Consider the following 12017-nt stretch of genomic DNA (forward strand, 5'->3'; position numbering starts at 1 on the left):
ATTTAATTTTTAAATTTTTTTCATATCTTTAAAAAATAAATTTTGCTAGTACATTTATATTAAAATTTCTTTAATGTAAACTCATAGTGTTTGTAAGTCATATTGCACTCCTCCTCCGGTTGGAAGCTTTAAAGCGCTCTCCACAGGTATGTACAAAGAAGGGTAATAAAATGCTATAGCATATCTCCAATACAATGATCAGAGAACATCAGCTGGATGATAAAACCTGTCCCAAAGGCAAAAGCAGCCATAAAGGACTGTCATCATCAGGGTGATAGGGGCAATGGTTGAATCCAACCAGTGGCAAACAAGTGCAACAGAGAAAATCAAGCCTACAAAATGAAGGCATCAGCTACTAGATCTGAAAACACCAGTATTGGTGTGTTTATTTCAGTAGCAACCAAAGCTGTGCTCTCTCTGACAACGAATACATCGGTCCCTAATTCATGAAATGCTACAATGGAACATGAGAACCAAGAGTGATAGCAAACTAATTTTACAGGAAAATTGCACCTTATTGAGGTGAAATGTTCATCAAGACAGCATCAGTAGCATGTTATACAGTCATGACTAAGGAAAACATTAAAACATAACTATTCAGCGAATCAAACACATCGATCTGACTGGTTGGTATCTTGGATTGCTTCATTCTCTTGTAAAGCTTTGATAGCTTTGACTTGCCTCTTCTAAGGCCCTGCCTGGAGAACTGAGATTTGATATCAAAATGTCATCCAAGGTTTCTCCCGAGGCATCGCAGTTATAATCAAGAAGCAGATTAGACGTATCTTCTTTCTCATTCATCAAAGCAGATTTGGTTCCAATCACCGAGCTTTCATGGAGTTCAACTTGTTTCTCTCTACTATTATCAGCTGTTTTTCAAGAACAAAACCCAACCATTAAATATGTATGTATATACAAATCACATGAACAATGAATATAGATTATATATATAGTACTGAAGCAGATCCTACTTACCCAAAGATGAGTCTTTGACAGCCTGCTTCTTATAAATGGCTACTTTCATTGAGGTTTCAGCAGCCATAATCAGTTCAAAGACACAACTATCACCGACTTCTAACTTATTATCATGAGAAAACCTACGCCAACCACTACCGAATATTGCATTTGCCCCTGTACTTTCAATCTTGTGCTGACAATATATTACTGGCCATGATTTTCCATTTGAAAGGAGAAGTATGGCCTCTTTGTGCATCTTTGCTAGATATTTCCTAGCAAATATCACTGGTATATTCTGTTCATACAAAGACACACATGGCATTATATCATCCGCATGGTGGAGTAATAAGAACTTTGAAATGGATGGCAGGTTTCAACTGAAACACTCACCATTCTACGTGAATATGATGGCTGTAATACACTAATAAAAAATGGATATTCAGATTTGAAGGCACTAGCTACTTGAAAAGCTTTAGCTTTTTCGAGAGCAGTCAATGTTTCCGAGCCGCTTGGACTTGCATATGACTGATCCTTCCGTTTCATGGGACGAATGATATCAGTTGAAGACAATGACTGATAACACTTTGTATGTGGACCTTGGTAAATGACTACATTGAAGGATATTTCGATGCTATTTATCAGCTCGAAGGCACAAGCATCACCGACTCGGATATTGTTATCATGTACAAAAGTACCCCAACCAGTTAGTAGATATGAAGTTTGCTTTTTCCCTATTTGATTGTTCTTGAAGGTAACAATCCAAGTTTTCCCACTTGAGTTGCAAAGGGTTATAGAACAAAGCTCTTTCATCAAATGTTTTCTCACAAAGTTAGCTGGTATGGCCTGCACAAAACAAAATTGTGAAACAAGCTTCGACTTTTCAAGCAACAGAAATGGAAAAAACTTAAATGTTAGTGAAGTAATGGGTTGAAACAGCATGCATATGGTCTAGTGGAAACTTAATTGATTGCTTACCAGTCTATATCCTTTACTGTGACTGAGACCAACATATGATGGTTGCATGACAACCAGGAAAAATGGGTTCTCGGATTTGAAAGTTTTACTAGCTCTCTCAAGAGCATCATCCTTTTCATGAGGCTTCAATTGTTGAATTACACGATGTCTAGTGCTTTTATCACCATTTCTAGCTGGACATCCTTCATACCTAATTTGTTGAGCTAGGAATTCAGACTTCCCATCGCACTCGATTTCGGTTTTGATAGCTGAATTAGTACTGTGCATCATCTTACAAGGCTGTGGACATGGCATTTGTGATTTCTCTCTCAATTTTCTGCTTGTAGAGATGTCCTCTAGGTTCGGTGTAGAGTCATCATCTTTGGATTTGTCAATATTGGATCGTCTATGAATATGATTATATCTGGTGTATGGATATAGGATCTCTGTAGCAGTCCTATCAAAGATGACTACATGGAAATTGCTATTCCCATCATATCTAAAAACCAAAAGATGCCCAAAGTCCAGAGAGTAATGGTTTGAAAATTCTAGCCAGCCATTTTCAAACCATATTTTGCCATTACATTTTGTCAGTTCCACCTTCCATACTTCACCAGATGGGACACTCAGCATTGCTGGGCTTGACATGCTATTTCCCTGATTTTTCACAAATTTTCTGGGAACGCCCTGAAAAGGAACTCTTATCAATGTATGCAAATATATATACAGTAAAATACAATGTCCTACAACAAACTGATGTTTTTCTGCTATGAACTAATTACTTAATAGATAATAAAAAATTATCAGATAAAAGAAGAATGGTTTTGGGAAAATACTTACAAGTTTTCCATTCTGGATAGTGTCTTGGAGAATTATTTTGAAAAAGTGAGGTGAGTTGCTTATAAACTTTAAATGGTCATTGCCTTGCCGGTATGAAGAAGATGCCATGCTTGAACAGATAAAAGGAAGTAATAAGTAATAACTCGAAATACGGGTTGATAGTTTCCAGGGACTGCTGAATGGGTTACTATACTATGAGAGTTTCTGCACATAATTGTCTAAAAACATAAAGGAGATAATTGAGTAAGTTATCCTCCATTATTTCTCATATCTGCCTAAAGTACAAAATGGTCAATCTGTCAGAAGTAATTAATTCAATTTTACCGATGACTATCAGCTATAGGCTGTTAAATTCAGTGTTTCTAGGCTATTGGGAAACTATAGAGCAGGTTCATTAATGACCAACGTTTGTATTTGCTTTCACAGCTTATGTTTTGTTTTGTCTTCTTCCTCTTTCAGTCATTGAAAACAAGGCTAGGATCTCCAATTAAAAGCAGATAACATATCTGTCAAGCACTAATATGAAGCTTTCTTGAAGGACTTTCCAATATCAACTGAAAGATTACATCATTTACAAAATGAGGTTACTGGAGTTACATGATCACACCATTGTTTTTTCTTACCTTACAAGAGAGACTGGTAAAACACAATCAGACAACCTATCATGGCCATCTTCAACAACTGGTAAACAAAAGAGTGTGAGATAAATTACAAAAGTTTAAGGCATGATGTGCTTTGTCAATTGCCATAGCCAGTTCTAAAAAGGAGTAAAACTATCTTCTTTTTTCCTTTTTCCAATGCTGCTTTTTAGCATTTCATTGCTGGTCAAAGAGTAAAAGAGACTCATCCTTCAGCTTTATGTTTCATGCAGAGCCTTGGGTCTTAACTTGCTTGCACATTCACCAGCTTTTATCCAGTAGGTCTAATTTATTACCAATTAGGTCCCATTAATGACAAGCCAAGTCCCATCATCAATCGGTATTTTTCATGTTTTGTGTCTCAGGAATGGCAACAATGAGTCAGTGTTGCATAATACCTGAGAAACATAAACATTGGAAAAAAATTTCAACCCATCAGACACAAAACTTTCAAGGTAAATTGTAGGTGATATTAAAAATCATCTGGTATATGACAGATGATGACCCCCTGAGCATAAACACTTTAAAGGAAAACATTTGAAAATAAGAATACAAAGATGAGATACATATATATATATATAAACAAATCACATGGACAATGATTATATATAGTACTGGAATGGATACCACTTACCCAAGGATCAGCCCAAATTTTCATCTTCAATAGCCTGCTTCTTATAAATGGTTACCTTCATTGAGGTTTCAATGCCCCCAGTCAGTTCAAAGACACAAACATCACCAACTTCTAAATTATTATCCACAGCAAACCTATGCCATCCATTACAGAGGAATACATAGGACCATTCAAAACGCGGGTCATATATTACTGGCCACGAGTTTCCATCTGAAAGGAGATGTATGACTTTTTTGTGCATCATTGTGAGATATTTCCTAGCAAAATTCATTGGTACACTCTGTTCATACAAACACGTGTCAGTTCAGTCATTTATTCAAAGGAGATGAAGCAAAACAAAATGTTTTTAAATAATTACTTCAACATTTTAAGCCTTTTCAAGTTGCATTGTATCATCTGCATGAGTTAAAAGAACATGGGATGGCTAGCAGGTTTCAAATGAAAAACTCACCAATTTATTTCCATGAACATGCGATGGCTGTAGGACAATAACAAAGAATGGATTTTCAGATTTGAAAGCACCAGCCATTTGAAAAGCTTTAGCTTTTTCGAGGGCAGTCAATGGTTCTGGGCAGCCCTGACTTGCATATGATGGAGCCTTGTGTTTCACAGGTCGTTCTGAGGAGCTTCAACTTGCACATGACGGAGCCTTCCGTTTCACCAGATGAAACACATCAGTTACAGCTAATGACTGATGACAGTTTGCATGCTGACCTTGGTAAATGACTACTTTAAAGGATATATGGATGCTATTAATCAGCTCAAAGGCACAAACATCACCTACTTGGATATTATTATCCCTTGCAAAAGTACCGCAACCAGCTATTAGATATGAAGTTAGCTTTTTCCCTATTTTTCTTTGCTTGAACGTAGCAATCCAAGTTTTCCCACTTGAGTTGCAAAGAATTACAGAACAATGCTTTTTCATCAGATTTTCCTTGACAAAGTTGCACGGCATGGCCTGCACAAAAGAACATTGAAAAACAAACTTCAATTTACAAGCAATAGAAATGAAAACACATGGGATCTAGTGGGAATTCAATTGATTGCTTACCAGTTTAAAGATTGTAGTGTGACCAAGAGCAACATATGATGGTTGAATGACCAGAAGGAAAAATGGGTTCTCAGATTTAAAAGTATTACGAACTCTCTCAAGAACCTTAAACTTTTCTTGTGTCTTCAACTGTCGAATTGTATGATGACTTGGTTCTTTTATCACCTTTTATCCCATTGCACACTGTTTTGGTTTTGATAGCTGAGTTAGTACTACTCATCATCTTATGAGACCGAGGACATGACGACTGCAGCTCCTCTCTTACTTTCAAGCTTGGAGAGATGACCTCTAGGATCTCTGTAGTGTCATCATCTTCAGATTCCTCGATATTCTGCTCCAGAATTTCATCTGATTGACTATGGTTATCCCTAGTGTATGGATATTGCATCTCTGAAACTAATATTTGATGACAATTTGCATGCTGGCCTTTGTAAATGACTACCTTGAAGGATATTTCAGTGCTATTTATTAGCTCAAAGGCGCAAACATCATTGACTTGGATATTGTTATCCCGTACAAAAGTACCCCAACCAGTTTGTAGATATGAATATTGGTTTTTCCCTATTTGACTTTGCTTGAAGTTAGCAATCCAAGTTTTTCCACTAGAGTTGCAAAGAGTTACAGAACGATGCTCTTTCATCAAGTGTTCCCTGACAAATTCAGTTGGTATGGTCTGCAATAAGAAAATTAAAGAACAAACTTCAACTTTGCAAGCAGTAGAAGAGAAAATACTTGAAACATTTTGCTCATTTCTGTCATACATAGGATCCAGTGGGAACTAAGTTGATTTCATACCAGTCTACACCTTTTATCATGTCAACAATCAACATAAGATGGGTACATGGCAACCAGGAAAAATGGGTTTTCAGACTTAAAAGTATTACTAGCTCTCTCAAGAGCCTTAACCTTTGCATGAGCCTTCAATCGTTGAATCCTACTATGACTAGTGCTTTTATCACCTTTTCCATTATGTCTAAATTGTTGAGCTGACTTCAAATTACATTCGGTTTTCATAGCTGAATCAGTACTTCTCATCATCCTAATTGACTGGAGACATGGCGATTTGTGATTTCTCTCTTGTTTTCCTGCTTGGAGAGATGTTCTCTAGGATCTATATAGAGCCATCATCTTTGGATTCATTGATATTCAGCTTCAGAATTTCACTGGACCGGCTATGATTATTACTGGTGTAGGGATATTGTATCTCTGAAGCACTCTTATCAAATATGATTACACGGAAATTGCTATTCCCATCATATCTAAAAACTAAAAGGTGTCCAATGTCCAAAGAGTAATGGTTTGAAAATTCTAGCCAGCCATTTTCAAGCCATATTTTGCCATCAGATTTTGTTAGCTCTACTTTCCATACTGCACCAGACGGGACACTGAGCATTGCTGGGCTTGACATGCTATTTCCATGGTTTTTCACAAACTTTCTGGGAATTCCCTGTAGAACAATTTCATCAATATATGCAAATACTTATGTATATAACAAAATACAATGTCCAAGAACAAACTGTTGTTTTTCAGCTATGACCTAATTACTTAAGAGATTATGAAAATATCAGATAAAAGAGAGGTGTTAGGAGAATGCTTACAAGTTTTCCATTCTGTATAGTGTCTTGGAGAATTATTTTGAGGGAATAAGGTGAGCTGCTTATAAACTTTAAATGGCTATTGCCTTGCTGGTGAGACGAAGAAGCCATGCTTGAATAACTCCGAATGAGCCTTTTAGAACTAACACAAAACAAGCTCTAAAAGAAGTAATACCTGGAAAAATAGGTTGATGTAGTTTACAGGGACTGTTCAAGGGGTTACTATACGATGAGAGTTTCTACAAATAATAGACTAACATAAACATAAACTTAAGGAGATTGCTGAGTACTTCATCCATCATCCTTTCATATATCTACCTTCATAATAAAATGCTCGTAAACCTATATTTCAAGAGTAATTAATACAAATGTAATCATTATTAGCCATTGCCCTGTTAAATTCATTGTTTATGGGCTCGAGAAAACTGTAGGGCTGATTCATTTAATGACCAAAGTTAGTATTTATCTTTCACCTTCGTCTTTAGCCATTCAAAACAAGGCTAGGGTCTCCAATCATAGACGACTTATCTATCTGCCCAGCACTATTAATTAAGCTAAATATTGTAATGATCAAAACAAAAAGAAGGAAAGAGTTGAATTAAAAATATCGAATCTTCATTATTGTCAATGTGACATGCAATCAAATCTTTAGTCTAAAGCAGGAAGTAAGGTGTAGACAAAAACATAGTGATGAAGCTTTCTTAAATCGTTTCCAATTTCAACAGAAAGATTAGATCATTTACAAAAAGGAGTTCCTGCACTTCCATGATCAAACTATTTTTTTCTTACCATCCAAGCAAAAGAGAGACTGGTAAAAACATGATCATACATAAAACCCATGGTTGCCATTTCAACAATTTGATACAAAAGAGTGGTAGAGAAATTACAAATGATAGTATGCTACTACTTTTTAACCTACATTTGCTCACTTGTTCCTTTTCCTATTATTTCCATCTCCAACCTTGCAAATAATCGTTAAGTTAATGACATTACCAGTATTGGGAATGTGCTGAAACAAGAGAGTATCTCCAAGTTCTAGCTTGTTTTCTTGCACAAACTGTGACCATCCTGCACCTAGACGAACTTGTGATTTTGCATCAACTATGGTGTTTAACAGCCACTTCCTACCCTTTGAGTTCTTTATTATGGTGCTCGGTTTCTCTGCCAAGCCCATTTCTTTGGCAAAACTGGTTGGAACAACCTGAAATTTAAGAGAACATATATACTGAAGTTGAAAAAGAAAACATCATTGAATTGAGAAATAAAATCAAGTGGTTGTTCTTACAGCAGAGTACTTCTGGTATTCCTTCAAAACCATTACAAATGAAGCCTTCTTTGGGGTCAACTCTGATACAATCTCATCATTTCCAATGCTTACACCTAAACAACCATGGATGATTGAAATGAAATGATGAAAAGGTAAATAAATTTGAAAATCCAAGTATTTACATATGAAATATAAGTTAAAAGACCTTTGGTTCTTTTGGAACTTGGAGCATGTTTTGTGCTTGGTGGTTCTTCAATTTGCTTGCAAGGCCGAACTCTTGGTCGCTTAGCAGCAGGGCTGGTGTTCTTCACACTGGCATCTGCTTGTTTGTTTCGTCTCCCACGGTTTCTATATCTATCCTTGTTAACAATCTGTACGTGGACTAAATTGCCTTTACTTGGAATGTGCTCAAACAAAAGGGTATCTCCAACAACTATTTCGTTTTCATGCAGAAACCGGGACCATCCGCCACCCAAACGAACCTGTTTTCCACACTCGGTGGTGTTCATTGGCCACATCCCACCTCTTGGTCCCTTAATCAACGTTATGGATTCCTTTAACAAGCCTGTTTCTTTGGCAAAACACCTCGGGACACACTGAAATTTAAGAAACATTTAAATTTTTATAAAGTAGAAAGTAATGAACTGCGTTGAATAAAGTAGTTATTCTTACAGCAAAGTATTTATGGTATTTCTTCACCACCATTACAAATGAAACATGCTTACGGGTTACTTCTGTTATAGACTCAACCTCTTGGCTAACACTTCTCGCACCTAAACCATGCATGAAACATTGAAATGATTAGTGAAAAAAGGGGATGGGTATGAAGGGCTTCACATGAAATGAAATGAAAAGGCTATCCCACGATAAACTGCTCTTGGTTTCTTGGAAACTGAAGCACATTTTTGGCTTGGGGTTTCTTCAATTTGTCTATTAGCTAAAGGTGGTAGGCACTTTCGTTTCTTAGCAGCCAAAATGATGTTCTTTGCACATGCAGTTCCATTATAAATGAGAACATCAAACGTTGAAGTATCAACCAAAAAGAAAACCAGAAAATCCCCTATTTCCAGGTCATGATGTTTCACAAATTTTGACCATCCACTGTTGAAAAAGTAGCTTCCTTGTTCAACCATGACTCTAACTCGCCATGAATTCCCTGAGTCAGAATACAAGGTGAACATGGTGGGCACATTTCCTTTCAAAACGTACTTCACAAAAGCTGGAGGAATTCTCTGAAAAAAAAAAAGAAAAAAAGAAGACAGCATTTAATAATTATATACATAAACTAGAGCCATTAAGAAGCATTAAATGGCTGTTAATAGGATATGAACTTACCAGCTTGTTATCGAAGTCTCCTATCAAAACCTTGAAGAAAGAAGGACTTCGTTTTGGTTTCCTAGTCATAGTCAAAGTTTTGCATTAACTGCTGGAATTCTCATTTGCCTTGCTACTTTGGATTCTCTCCATTTATATATTTATTTGACGTGAAGTTGTAGATTAGCAGTCAAATGATTTCCATCACATTAGCTTTTTTACGCCGCCAGAGCAGGAAAGATCATGTATATGTCAGCAAATCAGAATGCAGATGATGATCTCACACGTAAATGCTATACAATCAGCCCCAGGATTTTCTTTTTCATTTTTTGTACTATTGAATTGTTTTCCATTTTGTAAAAAAATCAATTGATTTGATGTAAGCTTAGAGACAACTGCTCCAAGAAAAAGTAACCATAATCCATTTACCTGAGTGCAAGAACTTGAAAAGCAGAGCTAAAAACTTCCACTTTACAGTTTACACAGCTCATATTTTCACTGACTTGCTTGACAATAAAAAGGTTCCTAACATCCAAGCTAGAAGCTTCAAGCCTTCAACCACCTTATCCAAATTGAAACAAAATGACGCCCCACAGCCGGCGCCGCCGTCAACAGTAAGCAACCTGACACGATTTCTATCCTGAAAGTACCTTGAAACTTCTCCGTACCTCCGTATCAATACCGGGAGCTTGCCCGGGTTTGATCATACCGCCTTCAAGCTCGTACATGATTTGGGTTCTTAGTGAATTGGTCAAAGTCAGGATCTTTCACCATAAGTTGGGGGCTTTGAGAATTTCCATGGGAGTTGGAAACCATGATATCTTAAATTTTTGTCATAAACCGTGGATTGCATGAGAAATTGGGGACAGCTAAATTTGGGGTTCTCTACCGATTTTCCCTCCAAATATCAACGTTGTTTAGGGGCTGAGGATTAGTTAATGGGAGGTCGAAATCCATAAAGTTGAAGATACCTGGCGATTACCATCCATAAACTACCAAATTATTAGGAAGTTATTACTTAATTTTAAAAATTTATTCACTTTTATTTAAATTATAAAACTATTTAAGAAATTTATTTAACTCACTCAACTTTAGAGTAACTGATAAACTAATCACTTCGTTACGTCTGTAACGAAAAATAGTTAGTACTGATTGTTTTATTATTTTTCGAAAGTTAAGTGAGTAAATTGAAAGTCTATAACGAAAAATAGTTAATGGTGACTGAATTGAAACCGAGTGACTGTCTTACCAGCTATCTCAAAGTTGAGTAATTATTGGTATAATTTATCCTAAAAAAATTCGACCAACAAGCTTCAAACGACAATTAGATGATCAATACAATAGATCAATATTCATCGATGAGTAAAAAAATATATTTTAGATCCATTTGACAATTAGTGTCGAAAATCTTAGTTCTCAGATTCGTGACGATGAAAAATATTTTATTAAAAAAAGTCAAGTGACTTGAATGAAAAAAATTTGAATAAGTAAATGATCATTTTATAATTTTTAAAATTAAATGATCAAAATATAAATTTATTAATAACTTAATAACGTTAAATGTAATTTACTTTATATTTTAATAAAATGATAAATAGCTCTTACTTATCCATCATTTTCATCACCTTTTCAATATCAAGTAGGTTTTACCTTGTATTATCAAATGAATTTTTAAAAAAATTAAAATATAAAAATTTTAATTTTCAACCAATTAAAAATTTCAGTGATAATATCAAAGAAGCCCAAAATTTTTCAATACGAATATGAATATTTTAAATTTAAAATGTTTATTAAATCTGACATTCTCAAAATATGGTCAAGATTTTAAATTAATTTTAAGTACTTATTGTATATATAATTTTGTATCTAAAGTATTATAAAAAAACCATTTTATTAAAATTAATGAGAATAGTTTTTTCAACACACTTGATATTTATATGTTTTAAATATGTTTAATGTAAAATTCAAACTAGAATTTAAAGCAATTAATCTTGCTTTAGTTTAAAATATTTATTTTAAATATGATGTTATAAAATAAAAATATATTTAAATTCATTGATATTAGTTGTTGGCAAAAAAAATATTAATTGACATTTATTCCTGATAGGGTATACAGATGAGATGAATTTAAATCGTCATAACTCATTATTAATATTTTGATATTGAAATTATAAACAAACGTAAATTTCAAATACCAAATGGTACTTGACAATTAGAATGCGGTTAAACACGCCATTATTCACTTAATTATAGGTAAGTTTTTTTTTTGTTTTAATCACTTAACTAAAAAGAGTTACAATTTGATCACTAATATTTTTAAAATTATTATTTTTGGTCACCCAACCATTAAAATACTAACGATGACACCTTTTTAGTTGATAAAATAACAATTTTAGTTTTAAACTTTTATACTTTTTGTCAATTTGACCTTGATTCTATATAAAAATTAAAAAAAATATTCAATTTTAGTTGAATTTTTATATTTTTAAATATTTTTGAATTTTTACAATTTTTATACAAAATTAAGGTCAAATTGACAGAAAGTATGAAAGTTGAAAGATTAAAATTGTTATTATATCAGCTAAAAAGGTAACACCATTAGCCACTTAACAATTAGGTGAACAAAAATAATTCAAAAACATTACCGATTAAATTGTAGCTTTTTTTTAATTAAGTGATTAAAATGAAAACTTTTCTATAGTTGAGTGACTAATGGCATTGTTTACCCTTAGAATGTTTTGAAATTTGCACAATAATTATGTTT

At 34.4% G+C, this 12017-nt stretch overlaps 4 protein-coding genes across 4 annotated transcripts; all 4 read right to left on the minus strand.

Moving 5' to 3' along the window:
• Positions 1–356: 356 nt before the first annotated feature.
• On the minus strand, positions 357–2995 carry LOC121215282 (B3 domain-containing transcription factor VRN1). Its single transcript, XM_041089562.1, has 5 exons — positions 2752–2995; positions 1933–2598; positions 1348–1800; positions 976–1252; positions 357–869 (listed from the first exon to the last, which is right to left on the minus strand). The coding sequence occupies exons 1-5, from the start codon at positions 2857–2859 to the stop codon at positions 646–648; spliced, it is 1728 nt and encodes a 575-aa protein (XP_040945496.1). The 5' UTR covers positions 2860–2995; the 3' UTR covers positions 357–645.
• A 1035-nt stretch (positions 2996–4030) lies between these two features.
• LOC107907808 (B3 domain-containing protein Os11g0197600) lies at positions 4031–6112 on the minus strand. Its single transcript, XM_016835124.2, has 5 exons — positions 5927–6112; positions 5243–5750; positions 4837–4984; positions 4475–4649; positions 4031–4303 (listed from the first exon to the last, which is right to left on the minus strand). Exons 1-5 carry the CDS (start codon positions 6110–6112, stop codon positions 4031–4033), a joined length of 1290 nt encoding a protein of 429 aa, XP_016690613.2.
• A 76-nt stretch (positions 6113–6188) lies between these two features.
• Positions 6189–6783, minus strand: LOC107907807 (B3 domain-containing transcription factor VRN1). The gene is made up of 2 exons (XM_016835123.1): positions 6676–6783; positions 6189–6524 (listed from the first exon to the last, which is right to left on the minus strand). Exons 1-2 carry the CDS (start codon positions 6781–6783, stop codon positions 6189–6191), a joined length of 444 nt encoding a protein of 147 aa, XP_016690612.1.
• A 698-nt stretch (positions 6784–7481) lies between these two features.
• On the minus strand, positions 7482–10222 carry LOC107909342 (B3 domain-containing protein REM13). Its single transcript, XM_016836824.2, has 6 exons — positions 9275–10222; positions 8805–9171; positions 8612–8712; positions 8145–8535; positions 7958–8052; positions 7482–7873 (listed from the first exon to the last, which is right to left on the minus strand). Exons 1-6 carry the CDS (start codon positions 9341–9343, stop codon positions 7598–7600), a joined length of 1299 nt encoding a protein of 432 aa, XP_016692313.2. The 5' UTR covers positions 9344–10222; the 3' UTR covers positions 7482–7597.
• Positions 10223–12017: the final 1795 nt, after the last annotated feature.

Source organism: Gossypium hirsutum, chromosome D03 (genome assembly GCF_007990345.1).
Source record: "Gossypium hirsutum isolate 1008001.06 chromosome D03, Gossypium_hirsutum_v2.1, whole genome shotgun sequence".
Classification (NCBI taxonomy): domain Eukaryota; kingdom Viridiplantae; phylum Streptophyta; class Magnoliopsida; order Malvales; family Malvaceae; genus Gossypium; species Gossypium hirsutum.